Source organism: Nerophis lumbriciformis, linkage group LG26 (genome assembly GCF_033978685.3).
Source record: "Nerophis lumbriciformis linkage group LG26, RoL_Nlum_v2.1, whole genome shotgun sequence".
NCBI classification, from domain to species: Eukaryota; Metazoa; Chordata; class Actinopteri; order Syngnathiformes; family Syngnathidae; genus Nerophis; species Nerophis lumbriciformis.
The window spans coordinates 22,076,678-22,103,151 of NC_084573.2; the positions used below are offsets into that span (position 1 = coordinate 22,076,678).

The 26,474-nt window shown below is 38.9% G+C and overlaps 2 protein-coding genes across 2 annotated transcripts in view; one reads left to right on the forward strand and one right to left on the reverse strand.

The window, feature by feature from the left end:
* hadhaa (hydroxyacyl-CoA dehydrogenase trifunctional multienzyme complex subunit alpha a) overlaps positions 1-1,611 on the forward strand; it is a 35,360-nt gene extending 33,749 nt beyond the window's left edge. The window contains exon 21 of the mRNA XM_061987184.2: positions 83-1,611. Coding sequence (XP_061843168.2) covers positions 83-228 — 146 coding nt within the window. The 3' untranslated portion in view covers positions 229-1,611. The remainder of the gene's footprint in view (positions 1-82) is intronic.
* Positions 1,612-1,715: 104 nt separating this feature from the next.
* gareml (GRB2 associated, regulator of MAPK1-like) overlaps positions 1,716-26,474 on the reverse strand; it is a 57,565-nt gene continuing 32,806 nt past the window's right edge. The window contains exons 3-7 of the mRNA XM_061987185.2: positions 20,160-20,290; positions 17,305-17,470; positions 10,627-11,477; positions 7,022-7,191; positions 1,716-3,546 (exon numbers count right to left, since the gene is read on the reverse strand). Of these exons, the coding sequence (XP_061843169.2) occupies positions 2,976-3,546; positions 7,022-7,191; positions 10,627-11,477; positions 17,305-17,470; positions 20,160-20,290 (1,889 nt within the window). The 3' untranslated portion in view covers positions 1,716-2,975. The remainder of the gene's footprint in view (positions 3,547-7,021; positions 7,192-10,626; positions 11,478-17,304; positions 17,471-20,159; positions 20,291-26,474) is intronic.

Consider the following 26,474-nt stretch of genomic DNA (forward strand, 5'->3'; position numbering starts at 1 on the left):
ACACACACATACACATAAACATAAACACACACCTTACAATAAAGGCGCGCGTCACTAATTTGGTTCTTTGTTTTGCATTAAGGTCCATTCAGGTTTGTGGACTCCTTCGGTGCTGAGCGTCTCGTCAGTACCATGCGGCGCTTTGAGGAAGTGTATGGAAACCAGTTCACGCCATGCCAGCTCTTACTGGACCACGCTAAAGATCCCAGCAAGAGGTTCCACAAGTGATGGATTTCTGAAATGTTGCCTTAAGGTAACAAAAATATAAGAAATATCTCTCTGTATGAGTTAGCTTTATTTGTAAAAGCAGAATATTTGATACAACTCCTGTATTGGATCTAATGATCCCAGTTACGCTCAATTAAACTCTGGAACCCTGAGGTTTTCAAAGTGGAACAGTAAACCTTCCTTTTAGGGAATATAATATTTTAGGGGTGTTCCGATCCGATATTCATGTCGGATGTCTGTCTATCAGCAAAAAGTGATATCGTCTTGCGTTTAAAATCTCTGATACAAGCAGTTCTGCTGCATGTTTACTTATCTATATTTATATCAATAAGCACACAAGGTTGTTTTTTCTGCTATTTTAGTCAAGTCATTTACAAAAGGTAATAAACATGGTACTAGACTACTTGGAGCTAGCAGCTACACAACAGCTTAGCACACAAGCTAGACATACTGTACATAAGAATTGAATAATATTGCAGTCTTAAACAGCACATTTATCAATATAAACAAGTATCAAATAATTATTGTTGCATATTACTCACAGGTACAAAGAAGAAGCGTATTAGAAGGTGTTCAGTAAAAAACGTGTCCGTATCATTTAACTTACTGCATCACGAGTTTAGCTTCATGAATTATTGTGGCCAATAGGTGTGGCCAAAACAAGATACCACTCACTTCAGTTTAAAGAGAGCATAAAAAGTTGGTATGGTAAATATGTTGTAAGTCTAAAATTTTTCATACAGTGGGTCTCAGTTTTTTTGAGTGAAAAATGCGCTGAGATTGCACTACCGGCCTGATAAGTCTGAAAGAGAAAGGGATAATAGAGTATTATCTGCTCACAGATGCTACCTGGTGGTTGTTTGAGCACACTGCAGCTAGTCCCACTCATTAGTGCTTCAGTCACACGCAGGATTCTCACAGGAATGAGGCAAAAATACAACCTTACCCTTCTACTGTGCTATTGTTCTCTGAGAAATGTTTGTAACATTCCACACTAAAATGTAAAAGTCTGTACTATTGTTATCGACGTTGGTCAATATCTGTATCATATAGGAAGTGAAAAAGTTGAATCGAGACACCCCTAAATCATTTTTAATATCAGTTTTCTACTATCCCCAGATTGTTTAGTTGCTGACTGTAGCATTTACAAAGCCATTGATCCAAACAACTGAAGTCAGCTTAGCAGGTTTAGGAAAAAAACATGTTAATTTTTTTTATTTTTGTTAAATTAACCTGGTGGATGGAATTTGTTTTGTTCCAGTGAATATGTTTTTTAATTGATCAAACGCGGTGTTTATGAACCTTTTAGACACACAATGATGCCCTTGTTGCCTCCCTTCGTATGTACAGTCGAAAACAATGACATTACATTTTTTCTCTTTGCGCGTTTGTATTATTCAACAGGCCTGAAGATGTTAATAATATGTCTTTTCACTCTTTGTTGCGTCACTGTGTTCAACAATGAAGTGAAATAAATGTCAACAAGTAAATTCAAGCATGATTTAATTTATTATTTATGCATGGCTAAATCAAGCATATCAACCAAAGAGTTCTGAGGTACATTTTAGAAACTATCATTTTGGAGGCAGTGAAAAGAAAATCCATGATAGCTGGGACAAAAACTACAAACAGCAGTGTGTGTTACCCATACAGGGTATGTTAAAAATGTACAAAATAAATTGTAATTTATTTATTTATGGCGGCTGGCTTCCAATATTTTTCAAGCCACAATACCATTGCAATATGTTTTTGAGGTTCCACAAAAGGCTGTGAAATACAACTTATGTTCATTATAAACCAGTATCGTGTAGAAAGATCAACTGAACTCATCCATTCAGTAAATGTATTGACCCAAATATAAGAAACTATTAAAAAAAAGTCTGGAAAAACAGGTCTAAAGATTTATACATGCAAACCAACAGGTGGCGCCAAAATTAATTCTCCGTAAAGGAGTCACTTACACACACCAGTGGGCAAGTTTGCAAACAACATATAATAATAATTTTTTGACTGCAAAAAAAAAAAAGGTGTTGTCTTATATTTAGGTCAATATAGTACTTTGTAGCCGTCTCGTAGCGTAACTAACAAAGACCCAACTAGACATCCTCAGAAAGTCAGGCCATTTGTAAGTAAACTACTTCCAGTTTGGAGTCTGAAACAGGAAGTAGTCTGGATACGACAGCCAATGAGGGGACTGAGACAGGAAGTAGTCTAGTTATGACAGCCCATGAGGCATCTGAGACAGGAAATAGTCTGGATATGACAGCCAATGAGGGGACGGAGACAGAAAGAAGTCTAGTTTTGAGATCCAATGAGGCATCTGAGACAGGAAGTAGTCTGTATACGACAGCCAATGAGGGGACGGAAACAGAAAGAAGTCTAGTTTTGAGATCCAATGAGGCATCTGAGACAGGAAGTAGTCTGTATACGACCGCCAATGAGGCGTCCGAGACAGGAAGTAGTCTAGATACGACAGCCAATGAGGCATCTGAGACAGGAAGCAGTCTGGATACGACAGCCAATGAGGTGTCGGATGCAGAATGGGAGCGGTTTCATTCAAGTCTCGCAGTGGAAGGCACATTAAAGATGGCTACCAGGCACATTCTAGCCCTGTAGTACAGTTTGGTTCAGCTCTATGCTATTTTGATGTTTACAATGAAAAAAAAAAAATTCGTAAAACTAATCGGGTACCAGGTACAAGTCAGAGCTAGACATAGTCCAGTCCAGTGTTTGGTGACAGACAATCGTTAGATCTTGGGTCTCCATCCTTGTATGAACTGCGTGATCTTAGTGACGTGGAGTCGGCTCAAGTGAAAGTCATGTGATAGGATGTCCTCGGTCAGCTGAACCAGGAGGCTGCCGTCAATCCGCTCCCTCTGGAACACGGAAACCGCCGCCTCGGACAAGCCGATGAAGCGCAGACAGGCCGACACCTCCTCCAGCGACAGGGCAGACAGGTCGGCAGGGGGGCGCCAGGTGGGGTCGGTAGTTGCGAGCACGCCTTCGGTTCCGCCTCCCTCCGCGCCCCTGGAGGAATCTGGATTGTCCGTGGGCTCGGGTGACGGGCAAGGTGACTGACGGTTGAAAGGGTTCAAAGCGCCGAAAGGTGCAAAGCGACTCTGCGGGGGCAGTCTTAGTTGCCCGGTGGCGAAGGCGTCCACCCACGGCTCTGCCCAGGTGGTTTGTGCTGTCTGAGGGATGGCTGCGGCGTCCGCGGGGACGGTTGAGACCGGGTCAGGATTGGTGGTGTTGGGGGCGGGGCAATCCGCCCAGGAACATGGATAGCAGTAGAGGGAAGCGTCTGGGGAGGGCAAGCAGCTTGGACCAAGCAAAACAAACACAAGTCACATTATTAGCACATTAGCACCTAGCTAATCAATCCACCTAGTCTGCATGACTCAAAATAAAATCTACGTTATGAGTTGGTATAGAAAATGTCACAGTGGTCCCTGTCAGATCCAACCAAAACATCCAGGTCTCACTATCTAGGTAACTCTAGCTATTAGATGGATAAGTAGACAGACAAATCTTTGTTTTTCCAACCACGGGAATGAAGAAAGTGCGTGTGAAAGGCAGCGCTGTGAAGAAGCCGATGATATTCATTGAATTAAAGAAATAATCTAAAAAACATAACTGAGTTGTGCAATTAGCGAAGCAGGCGAAGCAGCATTACCTAAGCAAGCGCTGTCGATAAAGGCTATAGTAACCTAGCTAAAGGCACTAAAGTAATTTTTTAAACGGCAAATATTTGTCTATGAAAATCTGGAGAAGCAGCTTAAAGTAGATACTCTACAAGGTAAATGCTGTACGTTATTATTACATTACTCCATAAAACTACTGTAGTTGTTTGTACTACATTCTATTGTTTTGTTGATAGAAGAATTTTTTCCAGAATTATTCTTTAAAAACGTGTTACTTGTAAAATTGGGCTGTTTTTGGAGATCTTATAACTTATAATTATTAATATAGAAAAATAGTCTCCTAAAATTATTATTTTTTGAAAACATGGTACATGTTAAATGGTGCTGTTTTTGGGGAGCCTTGAAAGGGGGTGTCCAAAGTGTGGCCTTTTGTTGACCCGCAGCATATTGTTGAAATAAAAACAAAATACAACAGTAAAATGTAGGAAAAACAAAAGCAAAAAGATGTCTTTTTGATATTAAAAACTAATAATATGCTTTGTCACCTATAATTATATACCAAATATTTGTATAAAAGGTTATTATGTATTGTATTGTTGATAAAGAAACAGATTATTATTATTATTATTATTATTATTATTATTATTATTATTATTATCACTACATCTGAGTGATGGGGCATGACATTATAAGCTTTTTGCTTCTTCCTGCCCCTTTTAGGAAACAGTTTCTTTTTTTCCTTTCTATTTTCCTTTCAGATTTACGATTGTTTTTTCAAATGACAATATAGAATTGGCGTTTTTATGTGTGTAAATTATTTAATAACATTTAAAAAAAATTACATTTCCCTTAATGCTTTTTAAATATGTGTTTTTATCTTCTTTTTTTTTACTAAATAAAAACGGTATCAAAATGGGCTCCCTCATGCTTGACTTTCAGTAAGCGGCCGTTGGTGGAAAAAACACCTTTGGACTAGAACATCCATCCATCCATTATCTACCGCTTGTCCCTTTCGGGGTCGCAGGGGTGCTGGAGCCTATCCCAGCTGCATTCGGGCGGAAGGCGGTGTACACCCTGGACAAGTCGCCACCTCGTCACAGGGCCGACTAGAACATAATAATTTAATTTAAATTGATTTCAACGGGAAACTTTGATTTGAGATATGAGTATTTTAAACTATGAGCTCCGTCACAGAAATAATTAAACCAAAGTACATACCTGTACATGATGCATTGTAAGGTTTTTCTTTGATCGTGTGATAAATACCAATATTAAAAACTTAGTGCTCTCAAATATTAATATTTTTCAATTAGATTAATCACACTTTTTGAATAAGTTTGAATAATTGTGAATAATCACTGTTGACGTTATCGATGTTACTATTATTAGTAGTGTTTTTGCTACCAGCTGCCTTAACACGTGTTTTGCTTTTATAATGCACTACCATGAGCTAATGCAACAAAATGTTGTTCTTATCTGTAATGTAAAGTTCAAATTTGAATGACAATAAAAAGGAAGTCTAAAAGTCTAGTCTTTTTACATTATATTTAAACTTGTTGCGCTTCGATAGGAGAATTCATCATTTATGCAACTTTCCTTGGCTTTATCTAAAGTCATGTCAGGGTGTATTTAAAGCGAAATTTTCACTTGCGTATAATTTGACCTGATCACTGACCGTAAAACACCGCCTTTAAGGTAACCATCCACTGCTAAGCCAAAGGAGCATGTATAATCAATTAATTGGCATGATTATTCTGCATTTATACATGATCAATACCATAACTTTGTTTGATTATTCGCAAGCGTTAATTTTGACAGCCCTACTACGCATATACAATCTATTTGTGAGTGTTCTGTCCTTTATAATGGACATTTTGTAAACAATATTATGTATTATGTGGCCACAGTTTTGAATATATATTTGGTGAAAATACACACAGTACTTAAATTGGAGCAAAAAATAATAGATTATCATATCTTTTGAGAATGTATCCTATTCAGAGGTGGGTAGTAACCCGCTACATTTACTTTGTTACATTAACTTAAGTAACTTTTTGAAAAATGGTACTTGTTAGAGTCGTTTTAATGCCACATACTTTTTACTTGAGTACTTTTGTGAAAAAGAAATGCAACTTTTACTCTTACATTTTAATTTTATTCTGATCGCTACATTTATTTACATCATTGGTACGTAGTAAACATGTTGTATGTTTTAGCTACTCATATGCTAACGTTTGCCTTGTTATAACATAAGTGACTGTAAAAAGTGCATCTTTGGTAGTACATGCTGTATAGCAGCGGTGTCAAATGGTTCAATCCGGGCCGCGGGATGAGTTTGCTAAGTATAAAAATTTGCCAACATTTTTGAATGAAAGAAACTGCTGTTCTAAATGTGTCCACTAAAAGTTGCAATTGCAATTCTTTGTAGATGATGCTACACATGTAAAAAAAAATAAATCACATGATGTTAGTGCACCAGTCGAGGAAAATGAGGAAACTACATAAATAACATCCTATAATTTGATTTTTATATATATTTTTTTTATCGTGATGGATTGAAAATTAACACCAATGAGTTGACTGATGGACATTATCACATAATTTATTCAGAAACTATAAATAACGACAAATAAAGATATAATACTATTAACCGCAACATGTAAGTGTAAAAAGACCTCAACAACATTATGATTTGTACATTTTCAGAATGTGCTTGTTCTATTTTTAAACAAAGAAAACAATCTGAAGTTGTCTTTATTTTTAAGTGATCGTGCCGTGATTTTACCAGTCCGGCCCACTTGGGAGTAGATTTTTCTGCATGTGGCCCCCAATCTAAAATGAGTTTGACACCCCTGCTGTATATTATGGCCACACACACACACACACACACACACACACCCCAACAACAGTTGTAGTGCAAGTATCATAAAAAAAATAGCTACTAAATAAATGAGAAGTTACTTACCATTTACTCAGTACTTGAGTAGTTTTTTCACTAAATAAGTAATTATTTGGATGACTACTTTTTACTTTTACTAGTCATATTACTCTAAAGTAAGTACAGTATATGAAATGCATGTTGTAAAAATACTTTTTGTTTGTATAGATCGTTACACATGTTACTAATGTGGGTGCGAATGAAGTGAGTGTACCTGTCCTGCAGTCCTGAGGAGTAGAAGGAGAGGTTAGGTCTGGGGGAGGTGAAGGCCTTCTGAAAGCGTGGGGGGAGTGAAGGGCTGGGGGCGGGACTGGGCACGGAACCCACTTTAGAGCAGCGAGGCGGAACTGGGGGAGCGATCAAGTAGCGACATTCCTCTCTCACCTACATAGTCTCACACACAGAAAAGAGAGCATCAGCAACACAAAAAGGTTGAGTGCGTGTGTGTACTGTTGCCCTATGTTCCGGTTGGTAAATGTCAAACTTGGGTGACCTTTACACTTCCGACAAAATACTTGACAGGGCTGTGAATATGGCAGACGAAATATCAGGAATTAGGAACACCTTGTGTGTCAGGCTATATTTCAGCTCTCATTTTGGTTCTGCTTTAAGCCGCCTTTAAACAAAAACAAGCCTTTTAATTCAACCATACAAACATCCACGATTACTTATAAACAATTTTACGCAATTTTTTATTCACAGTTACTACTCATCATCAAACTAACCTCTGCACCATTAAATCTTTTTTTGGGAGAAGAGGGGTACTAATCCAAAAACACAAATGTTTTCACTGCTTCTAAATTGAGGTGTCAAATGAGACAACATTAAATAAATACAAGCGGTAGTAAATGGATTAATATTTTGATTAGTATATGAATGAAATACATATTGTTATTAATTTAATGTAATCATTCATTTATTTAAATATTTAATCAACAATAATTAAATAAAGAAATAATATAGAATTAATATTAAATTCCAGTATTTAAATAATTGATTAATTGTTTACATCTTTAAAAAATTAAATGTCTCATTAATCTTTGAATAATTACTTAAATGTATGATTAATTGTAAAATTAATTAAATACATAAATGTGTTAATTTAATGATTTAATTATTTCAATATATAATTATTAATAAATGAACACTAAATAATATAGAATTCATAATTAATGTATTCATTTATATAAGTGGGTTCATTGTTTACAAATATAAAAAATGACATAAATGTGTGATTAATTATATCAATTAAATACATAACTGTGTTATTGATTCAACGTATTTATTTATTTCAAAATGTAATTAATATTAAATAACAGTTAAACAAATAATATAGTTATTTAATTATTTGATTTCGTGGTTTACATATTTAATATACTTAAATGTTTCAATAATGAATCTTTAAAGACATACTCAAATATGTGATTAAACATAATATTAATTAAATACATACATTTAATGTAATTATTTAAATGTTTCAATATTTAATTTATATTAAATACACAATATACAATAATATAGAATTGATATTTATTTTAATAACTTTAATAATTTATTTGTTTACATCTTAAATGTGTCCATCCATCCATCCATTTTCTACCGCTTGTCCCTTTTGGGGTCGCGGGGGGTGCTGGAGCCTATCTCAGCTGCATTCCATCCATCCATCCATCCATCCATTTTCTACCGCTTATTCCCTTTTGGGGTCGCGGGGGGTGCTGGAGCCTATCTCAGCTGCATTCATTAATTATAATTGGTATTAAATGCATAAATGTGTTAAATGTGTCCATTTATTTTATGTAAGAGTAAAATATATATTAAAAGTACATAAATGTAATCAATTATTTCAATATTTAAGTCTTTCATGATTTAATGATTTATTTCATGAACCTGTGTGTATCATGCGCATCATGAATGTATGTACTGTCAAACTCAGCCATCAAAGTCAGTTAGCGGATCCAACAGGAATCTAGTTCAATGGTTGCTTTGGTCTGAAGCCTGGAACTTTGGAAAACATGGCAGCTCAGGAGGATATACTCTTTACTTTTTGGGTAGTCCAGTGGGTTGAGCTCATAATTGCACCATTTGGAGAGGCTTAATAGTTAACATCAAGATTTGCAGTTTGTCATAGATATCCTATGATATTCCTTTATGACGTTATTAATGACATCAGCTAGTCTCGGCGTATTTCGCTAACTGTTTAGACATTTGCCCATGTAAGTGCTGTTAGCTGACATTTGTCACGTTTCACAGCTGGGAATAGTGATTATGACTATGGATTATTAACATTAGAGATGTCCGATAATATCAGCCTGCCGATATTATCGGCCGATAAATGCTTTAAAATGTAATATCGGAAATTATCGGTATCAGGTTTTTTTTATCAGTATCGGTAATTATTATTTTAATTTTTTTAAATTAATTTTTTTTAATTAAATCAACATAAAAAACACAAGATAAACTTACAATTAGTGCACCAACCCAAAAAATAACCTAAAGGGTTGTTTCTTTCTGTTATTAATATTCTGGTTCCTACATTATATATCAATATATATCAATACAGTCTGCAAGGGATACAGTCCGTAAGCACACATGATTGTGCGTGCTGCTGGTCCACTAATAGTACTAACCTTTAACAGTTAATTTGACTAATTTTCATTAATTACTAGTTTCTATGTAACTGTTTTTATATTGTTTTACTTTCTTTTTTATTCAAGAAAATGTTTTTAATTTATTTATCTTATTTTTTTATTTTTTCTTATTTTTAAAAGGACCTTATCTTCACCATACCTGGTTGTCCAAATTAGGCATAATAATGTGTTATTTCCACGACTGTATATATCGGTATCGGTTGATATCGGTATCGGTAATTAAAGAGTTGGACAATATCGAATATCGGCAAAAAGCCATTATCGGACATCCCTAATTAACATAGCAATATAACCAGGCACAGCATTACTACTACGACTCAGTGGCCTAGTGGTTAGAGTGTCCGTCCTGAGATCGGTAGGTTGGGAGTTCAAATCCCGGCCGAGTCATACCAAAGACTATAAAAAAATGGGACCCATTACCTCCCTGCTTGGCACTCAGCATCAAGGGTTGGAATTGGGGGTTAAATCACCAAAATGATTCCCGGGCGCAGCCACCGCTGCTGCCCACTGCTCCCCTCACCTCCCAGGGGGTGATCAAGGGTGATGGGTCAAATGCAGAGAATAATTTCGCCACACCTAGTGTGTGTGTGACAATCATTGGTACTTTAACTTTAACTTTTTTTTAATATTATAATTGATATTATTAACCTATCTAGTGCAAATATGTCTTCTGTTGTTATTATAATCAGTTTTGTGTTTATCTAATTTTTAATGTGTTATTGTGTTTTTTAGTTTGGTAATATTCCAGCCTTTATTTTAAGCAGTGTAGCGAAGCCTGCTTTTTTTTTTCTTTTTTCTTTTTTTTTTTTTTCCTCTCATAAAATTGTCCTCTAAAGTGGTGGCCATATAAACAAAACCTTCAGGTAAAGTAACATTTTTATGAGTTCATAAAATCATATGTAAAACATATTTTTATTGGGATCATATCTCCTGCCAGTTCTCGCTCTCCTTTTTTCTGCCTTGTGTGGCCTTATGTTGTCAAGGAAACACAAATCCAATAATGGATAAGTTTTATAATAATCAAATAGTGTGTGTACAATTAGAGTACAACAAGAGTATTGTGGTGTGTATTTTACCTACAGCTATTATTTACATTCAAAAAAGCAGATGTTAATTAAATGTTTGTCAACATAGTACTTTAAAATCAGTAGGTTTTGAATAATTAACTCACAGCATCAGACTTTGGAGGAACAGGAGGCGGAGCAGCCACTGTTGTCACCATGGTACCAAGGGAACCGTCCAGCGAGGACGCAGAACGGAAGGAAATAAGGTTTGCCTCCTTTCCTATGCCCTCTGCGTTCTGATTGGTCCAAAGTTCCTCATATGGGATCTCCTCAGTGGTCCTCATTTCATCCTCAGTCCACTCAGGGGTCACGTACTCCCTTTCCTCACCTGGCCCTTCCCCCAGCTGGACTCCAAGAGAGTCCCTGCAGCGTTGTGATAGGCTGTCCGAAACCCCGCCCCCGTATCCGCACATGGACAGCTGCTGCAGCGCTGGCGCCAACGAGTCCTGGGCCGTCACGCACGTGCGAGAGCGCCGCGGGCTCACACACTCCTCCGTCATGCACTCCAACTCCGGACGGGTTTCCCTCACGGCACGGGAGTAGGTGTCGGTGTCGAAGGCGTACCGCAAGAAGAGGCTCTCGAGCGCCACCGTGTGCGCGGACGCCTCGGCCACGTTGAAGCGCGGCATGCAGCGCAGCAGCAGGAAGTGAGAGGGCGACACTTCCTGTTGGCGGAGGACCATGCAGAGCACGACCGTCTTGCTGACGATGTTGAGCAGCTTGTAGCGGTGGCCTTCTCGTACGGCGTGGCGGTCGTAAGGGTTTCGCGGCGGGCGTGACGGCACGGACACATTGACGGGGAGGCGGACCCTCTCGATGATGCTGCGGACCGTATGCTCTCCACCCAGCATGCCTTGCTCCAAAGGGGAGCGGGTGCAAAAGCGTCCACGGCAGGCAAAAGGCAGGCTGACGCTCTGATTGGTGCGATGGTTCATACACACCAAGCAGGGAGTCTTACCTGCAACACAAGCAATACAAACCAACTTAAAGGGGAACATTATCACCAGACCTATGTAAGCGTCAATATATACCTTGATGTTGCAGAAAAAAGACCATATATTTTTTTAACCGATTTCCGAACTCTAAATGGGTGAATTTTGGCGAATTAAACGCCTTTCTATTATTCGCTCTCGGAGCGATGACATCACAACGTGACGTCACATCGGGAAGCAATCCGCCATTTTCTCACTTTCGTCGGTGTGTTGTCGGAGGGTGTAACAACACGAACAGGGACGGATTCAAGTTGCACCAGTGGCCCAAAGATGCGAAAGTGGCAAGAAATTGGACGAAATTTGTTCAAAATACGAGGGTGTGGGGAAAGCCGACGAAATGGTCAGTCGTTTGTTCCGCACACTTTACCGACGAAAGCTATGCTATGACAGAGATGGCAAGAATGTGTGGATATCCTGCGACACTCACAGCAGATGCATTTCCAACGATAAAGACCCTAGCTTCCCTGGCCTGCTGACATCAACTCCAAAACTGGACAGATCAGCTTTCAGGAAAAGAGAGCGGATGAGGGTATGTCTACAGAATATATTAATTGATGAAAACTTTATTCATTACTCGCGGTTTTATGTAAATTATTATACATAAACTGTGTTTACCAATAATTTAGCTTAAAAACATTTATTTTTTTCAATCATTCGAGTACATTCGGGTAGTCTTGTGTAATGCAGTATTTTGTGTCTATTTAGGTATGGTTAACCTGAGTGCTGAAATCGTGGAAAAGTATATATGTTCTTAGCGCGCCTGAAATGGGCTGTCTGCACTCTCAAAGTGCATGTTGTTGCCAAATGTATTTCATGTGCTGTAAACCTAGTTCATAGTTGTTAGTTTCCTTTAATGCCAAACAAACACATACCAATCGTTGGTTAGAAGGCGATCGCCGAATTCGTCCTCGCTTTCTCCCGTGTCGCTGGCTGTCGTGTCGTTTTCGTCGGTTTCGCTTGCATACGGTTCAAACAGATATGGCTCAATAGCTTCAGTTTCTTCTTCAATTTCGTTTTCGCTACCTGCCTCCACACTACAACCATCCGTTTCAATACATGCGTAATCTGTTGAATCGCTTAAGCCGCTGAAATCCGAGTCTGAATCCGAGCTAATGTCGCTATAGCTTGCTGTTCTATGCGCCATGTTTGTTTGTATTGGCATCACTATGTGACGTCACAGGAAAATGGACGGGTGTATATAACGATGGTTAAAATCAGGCACTTTGAAGCTTTTTTTAGGGATATTGCGTGATGGGTGAAATTTTGAAAAAAACTTCGAAAAATAAAATAAGCCACTGGGAACTGATTTTTAATGGTTTTAACCCTTCTGAAATTGTGGTAATGTTCCCCTTTAAAGACACACCCAACAAAAATGCAGTTCAACTACATTTATAATTAGATATCCATCCATCCATTTTCTACCGCTTGTCCCTTTTGGGGTCGCGGGGGGTCATCTCAGCTGCATTCGGGCGGAAAGCGGGGTACAACCTGGACAAGTCGCCACCTCATCACAGATAGACATAGGCACCATTCACACTCACATTCATTTGGAAGTGAATTATTATTACCATTGTATAAGTTATACAGATATTTGTATTTACTAAAAATACCGTAAATTCCGGACTATAAACCGCTGCTTTTTTCTTACACTTTGAACCCTGCAACTTGTAAGAGGGAGTGGCTAATTTATGTTTTTTTTTTTGGTGGCGGCCATAGTAAAAATAATTTTGTAAAAAAAACAAAACAAGCAAAAACACTGAGAGGGTGTTTTATTTATGCTATGGCACCATCTTTTGGACAAATTCGCTCACTGCAGGTGCTGCAGTGTCCTTCCATTTACCGGAAATCCTTTATTTATTTATTTTTTCAACCGGCGCATCGTTCAGTCTTTTAGCCGTTCATACTGTTTATACTCATGGATTCTTCATTCATCATTTCAAGCATTGTGTGTAAGTTTGACAAAATAACTAAAAACTGTCTATACTTAGTACACCGTCCTATGTGTGATGTGTGTCGGGAGTGTTTTCATGCATATCGTGATGTAATGACGCTAGCAATGTTAGCATTAGCTAATATGCTAACATGTTTACGAGTGTCTGTTAGTATTATTACTATTACTAACTGCTTTATTTTTGTATTGTTTCTGTTTTGCAAATTGCTCGGTAAACTCACCTAAACGTCACAGTGGAGTTATTGAGTCTGTTGAGCTGGTTGGAGAGCGAGCTTCCACAGCTACTGGGTCCATGACGATTACTTCTGTTTTCTTTGATCAACCGTTTTACTGCCGTGTTACAAGCACCGTTTGGAAACAATTAAGGTATAAAAATATACATTCACAGAATCTTTCTGTGTACATAACTCATTTCACAATGTATATATTTGCGGCCTACATATGGGAAAAAAAAAATTGTGGGTGCGGCTTATATCCCGGTGCACTCTATAGTCCGAAAAATACAGTAATCATGTATAAACAACAAACCAAAAGGCTATATTGACAACTACAATTCAAGTTCAATTCAATATGTTCAATAGTCATGTGTTTATATTCCAAATAATGTTCAAAGTTCATATGAAAAGCTAAGAATATGTTTATAGGTCCAAGGGGAAAGAAAAGTGTTTGATAGCTCCTCTCGCAGTTAAGACTATTCAAAACTGCTGATTAATTTAAAAATCAAACACAATAAAAAGGCAAAAACTATGAAAAAAAATGTTTTCCTTAGATGTTATAAATAGTAAGGTCGTTTTAAGAAATTTGTCTGTAAATCTGTCATGACAGTGTTTGAATCGAGGCTGGATCAGCGATTATCTCTATGTTGAGGTCCTAAAAGGACATAATGGAGCGTTTATGCCAGGAGATGGCCCTGGTATCCTGTGATTGACTGGTGTCCCCGGCTCTCACCTAAAGTAAACTGAGATAGGCTCCGACTCCTCTGTGACTCACCCAAGGTGGTGTTCTAGTATATAATGACTTCTATTGGGGTGGGGGGCGTCACCCAAAGACAATGACAATGACCAATGACAGCACAGACGCTATTTTTACCCAGACGTAAACATACTGTATGTCATCCAGCAGCCAATTTTTTTTTACCCGGAAATACACAGTTTGCAGTTCCAAATAAATCTGCCATTTTAACCGGATTTATACGTCACCATGATTTATGGCACAATATTGTGAATTTGTGAATTATATTTATATAGCGCTTTTCTCTAGTGACTCAAAGCGCTTTACATAGTGAAACCCAATATCTAAGTTACATTTAAACCAGTGTGGATGGCACTGGGAGCAGGTGGGTAAAGTGTCTTGCCCAAGGACACAACAGCAGTGACTAGGATGGCGGAAGCGGGGATCGAACCTGCAACCCTCAAGTTGCTGGCACGGCCGCTCTACCAACCGAGCTATACCGCCCCAATGGGTTTATGGTCTCATACAAGTATAGTTTTTAATAAACTATATATTTTTTCCAAGAGCATCATTGTTAGATAATACTTGATGCATTATTTGACTTACCCGACCGAGCACAAGGCGGTGTAAGTAGTAGGCTATGTAATGACACTTATTTGGGTGTATTGTGTGTGGAGGGGTCTAGCTTAGATCACATGGCCAATTACACCACAGAGCCCATTTTTACCCAGAAGTAAATGTCAAGAGGTGTCAAACGGTGCGTTGTGGAAGACGCCAGAGTAAGGGTGTAACGGTACACAAAAATTTCGGTTCGGTACGTACCTCAGCTTAGAGGTCACGGTACGGTTCATTTTCGGTACAGTAAGAAAAAAACAAAATATACATTTTCTGGTTATTTATTTACCAAAATTTGTAAACAATGGCTTTATCCTTTTAACATAACAATAACATACATATACACACAGGGTCGATTGCCAGGGTTAATGCAGTCAACATATATAAAATAAAAACTAAATAAGATAAGGCTCAGAATTGGTTTCTTAACAAAACCTTTCTCCATATAAAGTGCAACATTTCCACGTATAAAGTGCAACATTAAACTGCTTAAAGTTGTTGCTCAGATTAAATAAAATGACAAAACTTTTCTTCTACACACAAAAAGTGCAACATTAAACAGTTTCAAGTCAACTCAGCCTCAGATTAACTTTTGTTTTTTCCCCAGCCTTTAACCCTTTCACTCAATTTTCATGTTTTTTGCCAGAAAAATCAGTTCATCCACATTGTCTGCAGAAAGAGCAGACCTGCTTGCAGTTAAAATGTCTCCAGCTGTGGAAAATACCCTTTTGCTGGGCACGGAACTAGCAGGTATGGCGAGGTAGTGCCTGGCTAACTTGGCAGTAAGAGGATACATGGGCTCATTGTTCTTACACCATAGAAGTGGGTCAAAATCTAGTTTTTAAGGCAATATGGCCTTAAATCTGCTGCTATAAAAACACCAACGGCATTCGTTATTGCTTTAGCCCTGCCTGACTCGCTGAGGAGAGGCTGCTTGAATGCGGTGGGAGCTGTTTGTTCGTCTTTATCTTCGTTGAAGCGATGTTATCCATTGTTGTATCGCACCGCAAAACCGAAATGTTCCCAAACGGGAGATCTTAACGAGGCAGGAGGGTCTTCCAGCTCTGGCTTTTGCATGTTGTAGTAGCCCGGTCGCTGCTAGCATGCCGTGTGTTGTGCCTCGGTGTGCATTGTTTACACAACACAACGTGCGGTACGCCACTTAATATGTCCGTGTGGAAACTCGTTTGGTACACCTCCGAACCGAACCGAATCCCCCGTACCGAAACAGTTCAATACAAATACATGTACCGTTACACCCTTACGCCAGAGTTTGTTGTTATTTTGAGGATGCAGACGAATGAGGTAGCAGCGTGAAGTAAAAAGGGGTATTTGTTACTTAAACAGAAAAAACAAAACAGAGAGCAGAAGGGAAGTGCTCTGAACGGCCAGACTATGATGACAACAAAACAAACTGCTGAAACCCAGCAAAACACTCACAGGAATTGTGGAGCAGACGGCGTCCACAAAGTGTGTGCGTACAAGAGCTTGGCATCAAAGGATCGTCAATAGTCACCAGTAAACAGAGAATAACGTCCCGACAACAAAGGTAGCTAAAGGATCAACTTAAATAGTGCTAATCACAAACAGAAAACGGGTGAGGGGAAGAAGTGCTTGAAGGCATGCGTAAAGCAGTTATGAAAAAAACACCCACACAACAGGAAGTGCCACCAAAATAAGAGCACAGGACAGGAACACACACTAAACACAGAAGAACACTAACAAAACGCAACATAAGGCACGGCCTGGTGTGACCAGCCGTGACAGTAAACACATGTCATGTCAAGAAGCCGTTTTTTTTTTAAACTCGTACACACACACACATCCCTCACTATTTTTGTAGTTCCAAATAAATCTGCCATTTATTTGACAAAAAGTACATCATGATGATCATGTTAAGGATGTATGGTCACACATTACCCTGAGTAACTTGCTGTTGACACACTACATAAGAAATGCATGGCTGTGTGAGATTGTAGCCAGAAATCATTCTTACTACGGTTTTAACTTTTTTTTCCCTTAAAAGTAAGTTTGTCTGTGAGTAAATGTTCCAAATAATCAGGTAATATATTTTTCATAATGTAAATAACCGGAATTTTAAAAATGGTTACGGATATGACGTATGTTTACTTCCGGGTTAAAATGGCGTCTGTGAACGTTGAACATGTTGTCTAAGCCCCGCCCCCTTTGGGTGACGTCACCCACTCAAGAGCCACCCCCGAGTATGTGTCATTATATACTACTGGTGAAGAAAATAAATGCATTGGGTTTCTTACTTCGGGGAGTCTTTCCCAGGCGTCTCAAGAGTGCGCTCAGTCCTGTCCTTTCCTTAGTAGGCGAGGCACACAGAAGCTCCGCCTTCCCCATGAGTGACAGCTCATCTCCCGCCTGCAGAGTGAAGCTGTACGGCTCGCTGTCCTCGCTGAACTCCCCCGAGACCACCTGCACAATTGTACACACGACACAGTAGAACATTTGAAAAGTGTCATCATAAACTACTATCACGGGCCCATTCATTAGGTACACACAATCTAATGAGATCCAATACAAGAGTGGTCTTTGCATACTGTTCCAGATATTTTACTCATCCTGTCAAGGGTCACAGGTGAGCTGGAGCCTATCCCAGTGTTCTGTGGGTGAAAGGTGATGTGCACTACATATAAACTAAACTAGCAGTCACTCACTTTTACACTTATAGACAATTTAGAATCTCTAACTAACACAGTCCTTCTCAAATAGTGGGGCGTTTATACTCGTATGGATTCTTCATTCATCACTCTAAGCAACGTTTGTAAGTTTTACACAATAACTAAAACCCTTTACACTTACTACCATCCCATGTGTGATGTGTGTAGGAGTGTTTTCATGCATATTTGTACATGCAATTGTAATGTAATAAAGCTAGCCTCGCTAGCATTAGCTGATATGCTAACACATTTACGAGTGTCTGTGTTAGTATTATTAACTTACAATGTCATTCTTTTTGCATTGTGTCAGTTTCACAAATTCCTCAGTAAATTCCCTAAGACGTCACCGTGGAGTTATTGAGTCTGTTTAGCTGATTGGAGAGCTGGCTTCTGCAGCGAGTGGGTCCATGACGATGACTTCTGTTTTGTTTGATCAGCCGTTTTACTGGCGTGTTACAGGCACCGTTTGGAAACAATTAAGATATGTAAATAAATATTTACAAAATATTTCTGCTTAAATAACATTTCACAATTTATATATCTGCGACTTTTTCTTTTAAAATGTAGTGGGTGCGGTGTGCTCTAAAGTCCGGAAAATATGGTAATCTGGTATGAACAACAAACCATAAGATTACATTGACAATTACAATTCAAGTTATAACCAATATGTTCAATAGTCATGTGTTTATATTCCAATGTCCAAAGTTTATATAGAAAGGTAAAAATAGGTTTATAGGTCCAAGGGTAAAGAAAAGTGTTCAATAGCTCAAAGCCTATTCAAAACTGCTAAAAAAAAAAAAAAGGAAAACATTAATTGTAAAAGAAAATCTCCGGCTCATAGTCCGGTGCGGCTAATTTATGGGAAAATATTTTTTTCTTCTAAAATTTAGTGGGTGCGGCTTATATATCGATGCGTGCTATAGTCCGGAAAATACGGTAGTTTTATTGGTTTGAAGAAGACTAGCTAGGCTACATCATCACAAGGTAGCATTGGGGTAAATGGCAATAGCATTTCAGAACGTTCAGCGAGCAACTCTTTGATCCCGTTAAACATACCGTATTTTCCGGACTATAAGGCGCACTTTAAATCCTTTTTTTCCCTCAAAACTCGACAGTGCGCCTAATAACCCGGTGCGCCTAATGTAAGGAATAAGTTTGGTTCAGCTTACCCACCTCGAAGCCATCTTATTTGGTACATGGTGTAATGACAAGTGTGACCAGTAGATGGCAGTCACACATAAGATATAAGTTCAACCTGCACTCTCAAGTAAACAACACCAAACATTTTAAATGTTCCATTGAAAATATAGAACATTACACACGGCGCTCAAAAATCTATCAAAATGTTTTCGTACGACTTTGGTGAGCTATGAAGCCGCAACGCTTGATGGATTGTCGGCACATTAAACATACGAGTATTATTATGGTGTGTGTATAAGGTAAGACATATCTGGTGTTTTGTTTCACAATATTATGTAAAATCAACTTTTCTTACCTTCTGGTACCTGCTGATCTGTATTTTGGATCTGCGTAAATCCTGAAAAATTGCGCGCCCCCGCTTTTGCAGTCCCTGCCGACACCGTAGTCAATAAGCATCTTCTTTTTCTCTATCTTCTTGCTATGTGACATGCATCCTCCGCTGTTGCCATTTCTAATATAAAGTAGTGTAAAGTTCTTACTTATATCTGTCAGTAAACTCGCGATGAAAGCGCTAAAACATACCGGCGTAGTGAGTTTAAATTATTCACCCAAGGAACTTTAGTTATTAGAGAGTTCCGGTCGGACGTTTTTTCACGGGACACATTTCCTGTGTTGTTGTTTCCAGATGAGGAGATGCTGCTCCGTTATTGGTTTTAAGTAAAGTCTAAATGCCATTAAAACAGTTAGCTCCATCTTTTGACACTTCTTCCACTCCCGTCCTTGCACGCTACACCGCTACAACAAAGATGACGGGGAGAAGACGCTGCCGAAAGTGAGCCACATAAATAAGACCGCCCACAAAACGGCGCATCCAGAAGCGACTGTCAGAAAGTGACTTGAATATGATCTGTAAAACATTATCTATGCAACATTTTGACCAAAGAACTACCATTACATGTTATGTAGATGAAGTGTTTTACATTTAGAAAAAAATAATAATATTACTCCTTTAATGCGCCCTATAATCCGGTGTGCCTAATATATGAAAAAAGATAAAAAATAGACCATTCATCGGCAGTGCGCCTTATAATCCGGTGCGCCCTATTGTCCGGAAAATACGGTATTAGTAAATGTTCCCCATATTCGATGAAGGACGCGTCGTCAAAATTCAACAACAAAGTTGAGGCGTCTGCAGGAAGGCAGACTTCTTGTGCTGGATCTCACTGTGCGTGATGCTTGGGCCAGTGAGTGCATACAAAGGCCAGTGTTTAAAAGTCTGAGAGCGAAGCAACAAGGGCATGAACCTTGACGCTGAAAGTGACCGTTTCCATGACGAAGACACGGTCGGGGAACACTGCAGCCACCTCTTCCACGCTGGAGAAATACTGGACCGGATCCCTGATGTCTCGGTCTTCATCCAACAACTTGAACTTCCCTGCAGAGACAACAAGGAGGTTATCGCCATGGAGCTGAGAAAGATAAGGGATAGAAACCAGGAGGTGGGGAAGAAGGGTTTCTGACAAAAACACCAGACTTTGCTTTGGGTGACAGGAGCACAAAGACGCCTCGCTGACCTCTGACCTGGCACGAGCTCTCTAGCCAATCGACAGCCGATGGGGTTGGCATGGCAACCAGTAAAGGAACCCCATTCTCACGCAGAGCAGACACACATCACCATGGAGACACTTACACACGTTCACTTCCTCATCCCCTCCTCCATCTGTAAATCTTTCACACGCCGCGATGGGAAGCAGACTAGCAACGGTTTGTTTTTCTTTCTTGTGAAAGTTACCAATAAGACGAAGGTATCGACGTTGAACTATTTTGCTTTATTGAAATGCGGCACGGAATGCTTACACACCCCAAAGGATCTTTCTATTTCTTATAAGAGAGATGAGAACTTTTTTTTTTTTTTTTAGTCTGAGAGGCAGCGCGGAATACCAAACCTCCTGCATCCACCGCCCTACTTCAGTCTTCCCTTCTCCCACCCCCGAACTTTCCATCCAAACACCTCCCTGGCTAGAAGGACACAGAAGAAAACCAGCTTCCAAAACGCCCCCTGCGCCGAGTGATAAGTGACGGATCGAGCCCGGGACCTGAAAATGACGACAGGGGATTCCACAAAAGGAAAACACGTTACCAGGCTGTGAGCATGTAAACATCACTAAAAACATCAAAATGGGAGATTGTCACGATTCCACCACAAATACAAAGGGCCTGATCTAAGGTTTGCGCGTACTAAAACATGTGCAAACTTGATAGAACACGCAAAGCTGATCTACTCGCGTCTCTTTAGTGAGCCAAAAAGGAGCGCAATCTGTTTAGCGTGTCTGTCTTCATGTAAATGCAGAATATACAGTCGTGGTCAAAAGTTACACTTGTAAAGAACATAATGTCATGGCTGTCTTGAGTTTACAATCATTTCTACAACTCTTTTTTTTTTGTGATAGAGTGATTGGAGCACATACTTGTTGGTCACAAAAAACATTCATGAAGTTTGGTTCTTTTATGAATTTATTATGAGTCTACTGAAAATGTGACCAAATGTGCTGGGTCAAAAGTATACATACAGCAATGTTAATATTTGGTTACATGTCCCTTGGCAAGTTTCACTGCAATAAGGCGCTTTTGGTAGCCATCCACAAGCTTCTGGCAAGCTTCTGGTTGAATTTTTGACCACTCCTCTTGACAAAATTGGTGCAGTTCAGCTAAATTTGTTGGTTTTCTGACATGGACTTGTTTCTTCAGCATTGTCCACACGCTTAAGTCAGGACTTTGGGAAGGCCATTCTAAAACCTTAATTCTAGCCTGATTTAGCCATTCCTTTACCACTTTTGACGTGTGTTTGGGGTCATTGTCCTGTTGGAACACCCAACTGCGCCCAAGATTTACCTTTGGGCTGTTGTTTTTAGGTTGTCCTGAAGAATTTGGAGGTAATCCTCCTTCTTCATTGTCCCATTTACTCTCTGTAAAGCACCAGTTCCATTGGCAGCAAAACAGGCGCAGAGCATAACACTACCACCATCATGCTTGACAGTAGGTGTGGTGTTCCTGGGATTAAAGGCCTCAGCTTTTCTCCTCCAAACATATTGCTGGGTATTGTGGCCAAACAGCTCAATTTTTGTTTCATCTGACATCACATGGACAAAGATAAGACCTTCTGGAGGAAAGTTCCGTGGTCAGATGAAACAAAAATTGAGCTGTTTGGCTGTTGGCTGTTGATTACCTCCAAATTCTCCAGGACAACCTAAAATCATCAGCCCAGAGGTTGGGTCTTGGGCGCAGTTGGGTGTTCCAACAGGACAATGACCCCAAACACACGTCAAAAGTGGTAAAGGAATGGGTAAATCAGGCTAGAATTAAGGTTTTAGAATGGCCTTCCCAAAGTCCTGACTTAAACGTGTGGACAATGCTGAAGAAACAAGTCCATGTCAGAAAACCAACAAATTTAGCTGAACTGCACCAATTTTGTCAAGAGGAGTGGTCAAAAATTCAACCAGAAGCTTGTGGATGGCTACCAAAAGTCTCTTATTGCAGTGAAACTTGCCAAGGGACATGTAACCAAATATTAACATTGCTGTATGTATACTTTTGACCCAGCAGATTTGGTCACATTTTCAGTAGACCCATAATGAATTCATAAAAGAACCAAACTTCAGGAATGTTTTTTGTGACCAACAAGTATGTGCTCCAATCACTCTATCACAAAAAAATAAGAGTTGTAGAAATGATTGGAAACTGAAGACAGCCATGACATTATGTTCTTTACAAGTGTACGTAAACTTTTGACCACGACTGTATGCCATACTTGCCAACCTTGAGACCTCCGAATTCGGGAGATCGGGGGGATTTGAGGTGGGTGGGGTCGGGGTGGGCGAGGCGGTCAGGGGGCGGGGCTAAGAGGGAAGGAGTATATTTATAGCTAGAATTCACTGAAATTCAAGTATTTCTTATATATACAGGTAAAAGCCAGTAAATTAGAATATTTTGAAAAACTTGATTTATTTCAGTAATTGCATTCAAAAGGTGTAACTTGTACATTATATTTATTCATTGCACACAGACTGATGCATTCAAATGTTTATTTCATTAAATTTTGATGATTTGAAGTGGCAACAAATGAAAATCCAAAATTCCGTGTGTCACAAAATTAGAATATTACTTAAGGCTAATACAAAAAAGGGATTTTTAGAAATGTTGGCCAACTGAAAAGTATGAAAATGAAAAATATGAGCATGTACAATATTCAATACTTGGTTGGAGCTCCTTTTGCCTCAATTACTGCGTTAATGCGGCGTGGCATGGAGTCGATGAGTTTCTGGCACTGCTCAGGTGTTATGAGAGCCCAGGTTGCTCTGATAGTGGCCTTCAACTCTTCTGCGTTTTTGGGTCTGGCATTCTGCATCTTCCTTTTCACAATACCCCACAGATTTTCTATGGGGCTAAGGTCAGGGGAGTTGGCGGGCCAATTTAGAACAGAAGTACCATGGTCCGTAAACCAGGCACGGGTAGATTTTGCGCTGTGTGCAGGCGCCAAGTCCTGTTGGAACTTGAAATCTCCATCTCCATAGAGCAGGTCAGCAGCAGGAAGCATGAAGTGCTCTAAAACTTGCTGGTAGACGGCTGCGTTGACCCTGGATCTCAGGAAACAGAGTGGACCGACACCAGCAGATGACATGGCACCCCAAACCATCACCCAACCATGCAAATTTTGCATTTCCTTTGGAAATCGAGGTCCCAGAGTCTGGAGGAAGACAGGAGAGGCACAGGATCCACGTTGCCTGAAGTCTAGTGTAAAGTTTCCACCATCAGTGATGGTTTGGGGTGCCATGTCATCTGCTGGTGTCGGTCCACTCTGTTTCCTGAGATCCAGGAAGTTTTAGAGCAAATAGCATTATTGGCTTTATTTTAACGAAAAGTTGTATGATTAATTGAACATTTGTTTCTTCTGAAGACAATTTTGTCCTTAAATAAAATAGTGAACATACAAGACAACTTGTCTTTTAGTAGTAAGTAAGCGAACAAAGGCTCCTAATTAGTCTGCTGACATATGCAGCAACATATTGTGTCATTTTCCATTCTATTATTTTGTCAACATTATGAGGGACAAGCGGTTGAAAATTGATTACTAATCTACTTGTTCATTTACTGTTAATATCTGCTTACTTTGTCTTTCAACATGTTCTATCTACACTTCTGTTAAAATGTAATAAGCCCTTATTCTTCTGGTGTTCAATACATAAGTTTTGGGTGATACCACAAATTTGGGTATCGATGTGATACCTAGCATGGTCATACACTGGTCATAAGTCTTCATGTGCAATAATAAAAACATAATACAACATAATAAAACATTTTTAAAAAACGGGAAAAAAAGATTTTGTGTTGATAAATGATGTCGATGTAATCATTGTAGTATCGACTAGATACGCCTCTTGTACTTGATATCGTTGCAATCCATATCTGTGTAGACCCACCCTTTTGTTTACACTCCGAGCGCTAGCTTGCTGTTAGCAGTGACTGTGAGGTATTGTGTTCTCCTTCGTGTTTAGTGAAGCATGTTTAGCTTTTCCTCGTCCTGCATTGGTTTGATATTTGTACGCAACTTACTTTGTCGCCACGGAGGCAAGGATTAGTGATTTAGAAGTAGCGAAAACACTACAGAGAGACGTTAGCTGCTAACTAGCTATTAGCTAGCTATGTTTTAGAGCAGCGCCTCAGTGTTTATCGATCCACCTTTATTGTTAGGTGTGAAGCCAAAATACGTCCATTCTTCATCTTCTGTCTTTACACTGTTTCTGCTTGCAAGTGCTGTGTGTGCGTGTATTGACTAGCATGCGTTGTGGCTTGTATGCCAGCATTGTCACCGTGGCGCACATCATGTCGATGAAAAATAAAAGTACCGGTATTAATCAAAAGCAGTATAGCAACCTTTTGAATTAATTAGTACCGCAGTACTTCATTAGTACCATCTTTTGACCAAGTTACCGTATATTACCAAATAGTAGCCGGGCATTTATTTCACAAAATCGATTTTGGAGACAGGCGTTTAAAAGAAGCAGGCGGTTATTTGCACAAGGCTTTTATTTATTTTTGCACCAGCCTGCACCAAGCCATTATTTGGTTACAATGGTTACTGTCCAGTATTTTTTTTTCGTACAGAAAACTTGAAATATAAAAGCTATTGTAAACATACAAACAAAAAAACAAGAGATCAACATGAGGTAGGCTATCAAAAGACAAGAGATCAACAAGGCCTCAACATGGCAGTAGTGCAACAATTGTCAAATAGAATACCAATACTAAAAATAAATAAACTTTTTAAATAAAGCAGCCTACCGGGAAAAATTTAATTATGGTACCAAGTACTCAAGTATAAAACCCACCATTAAAACAGAACAATAATACTGTCACTTAAATAAAATAAAGGCTACAGTACTCCAAGTTTTAAATAAAGCAGCATACAGGAAAAATAAAATGATGGTACCAAGTACTCTATAAAACCATCAAAACAATAATACTGCAGCAAACGCAACCCCAGTAGCATTTTAATCTAAATTATGCAAATAACAGCCCATGGGCGGCTTTTTGGACATAGGCGGTTATTAGGAAGAGGCGGTTAATTCACAAAATGGGGTCATTAGGACATGGGTGGTTATTTGCCCAAGGGCGTTTATTTGGTAATATACGGTAATTATCCTTTGATAACTCAAATAAATGGACACACTGTTAGAAACACCACTGTTTTGCATGTTTCTCCTGTGTCACTGATAGTGTTTTACTTTTTATATTAGGGGTGTCAAAAATTAATTTTTTGAATGAATCACGATTGTTATTTGTAACGATTCTTAATCGATGAAGAAAAAAAAAATATTTAAATGTTTTTTGTTTTTTTGTTTTCAAATCTGTCCTGTCCATCCACTCAGGCAAATCATATCGTTGATGTAGATGCCCATATCTGCTGTACAGATTTATTTTAGAAAAGAGAAGTGTTGGGATTATTCCCTTGTTGCCTTATTTGTATTAAATGTTTGGGTAGAATTTTATTCAACAAAAACAGTTTTCTTGTAAGTATATCAAAATGTATCGCAGCTGTTTATCTATTTTATGGAGGAATGTAGTTATTTATAGAACTGGCACCCAATGTTATTAAAAAAAAAGTATTGAATCAAGAATTGTTTTGAGTTGAGAATCGATTCTGAATCGAATAGTTACCCCCAAAAATCTAATCAAATCTTGTGGGGCCCAAAGATTCACAGCCCTATTTTATATGTTTAATTAGAGATGTCCGATAATGGCTTTTTTGCCGATATCCCAATATTGTCCAACTCTTAATGACCAATTCCAATATCAACCGATACTGATATATACAGTCATAGAATTAACACATTATTATTCCTAATTTTGTTGTGATGCCCTGCTGGATGCATTAAACAATGTAACAAGGTTTTCCAAAATAAATCAACTCAAGTTATGGAAAAAAATGCCAACATGGCACTGCCATATTTATTATTGAAGTCACAAAGTGCATTATTTTTTTTAACATGCCTCAAAACAGCAGCTTGGAATTTGGGACATGCTCTCCCTGAGAGAGCATGCGGAGGTTTAGGTGGGCGGGG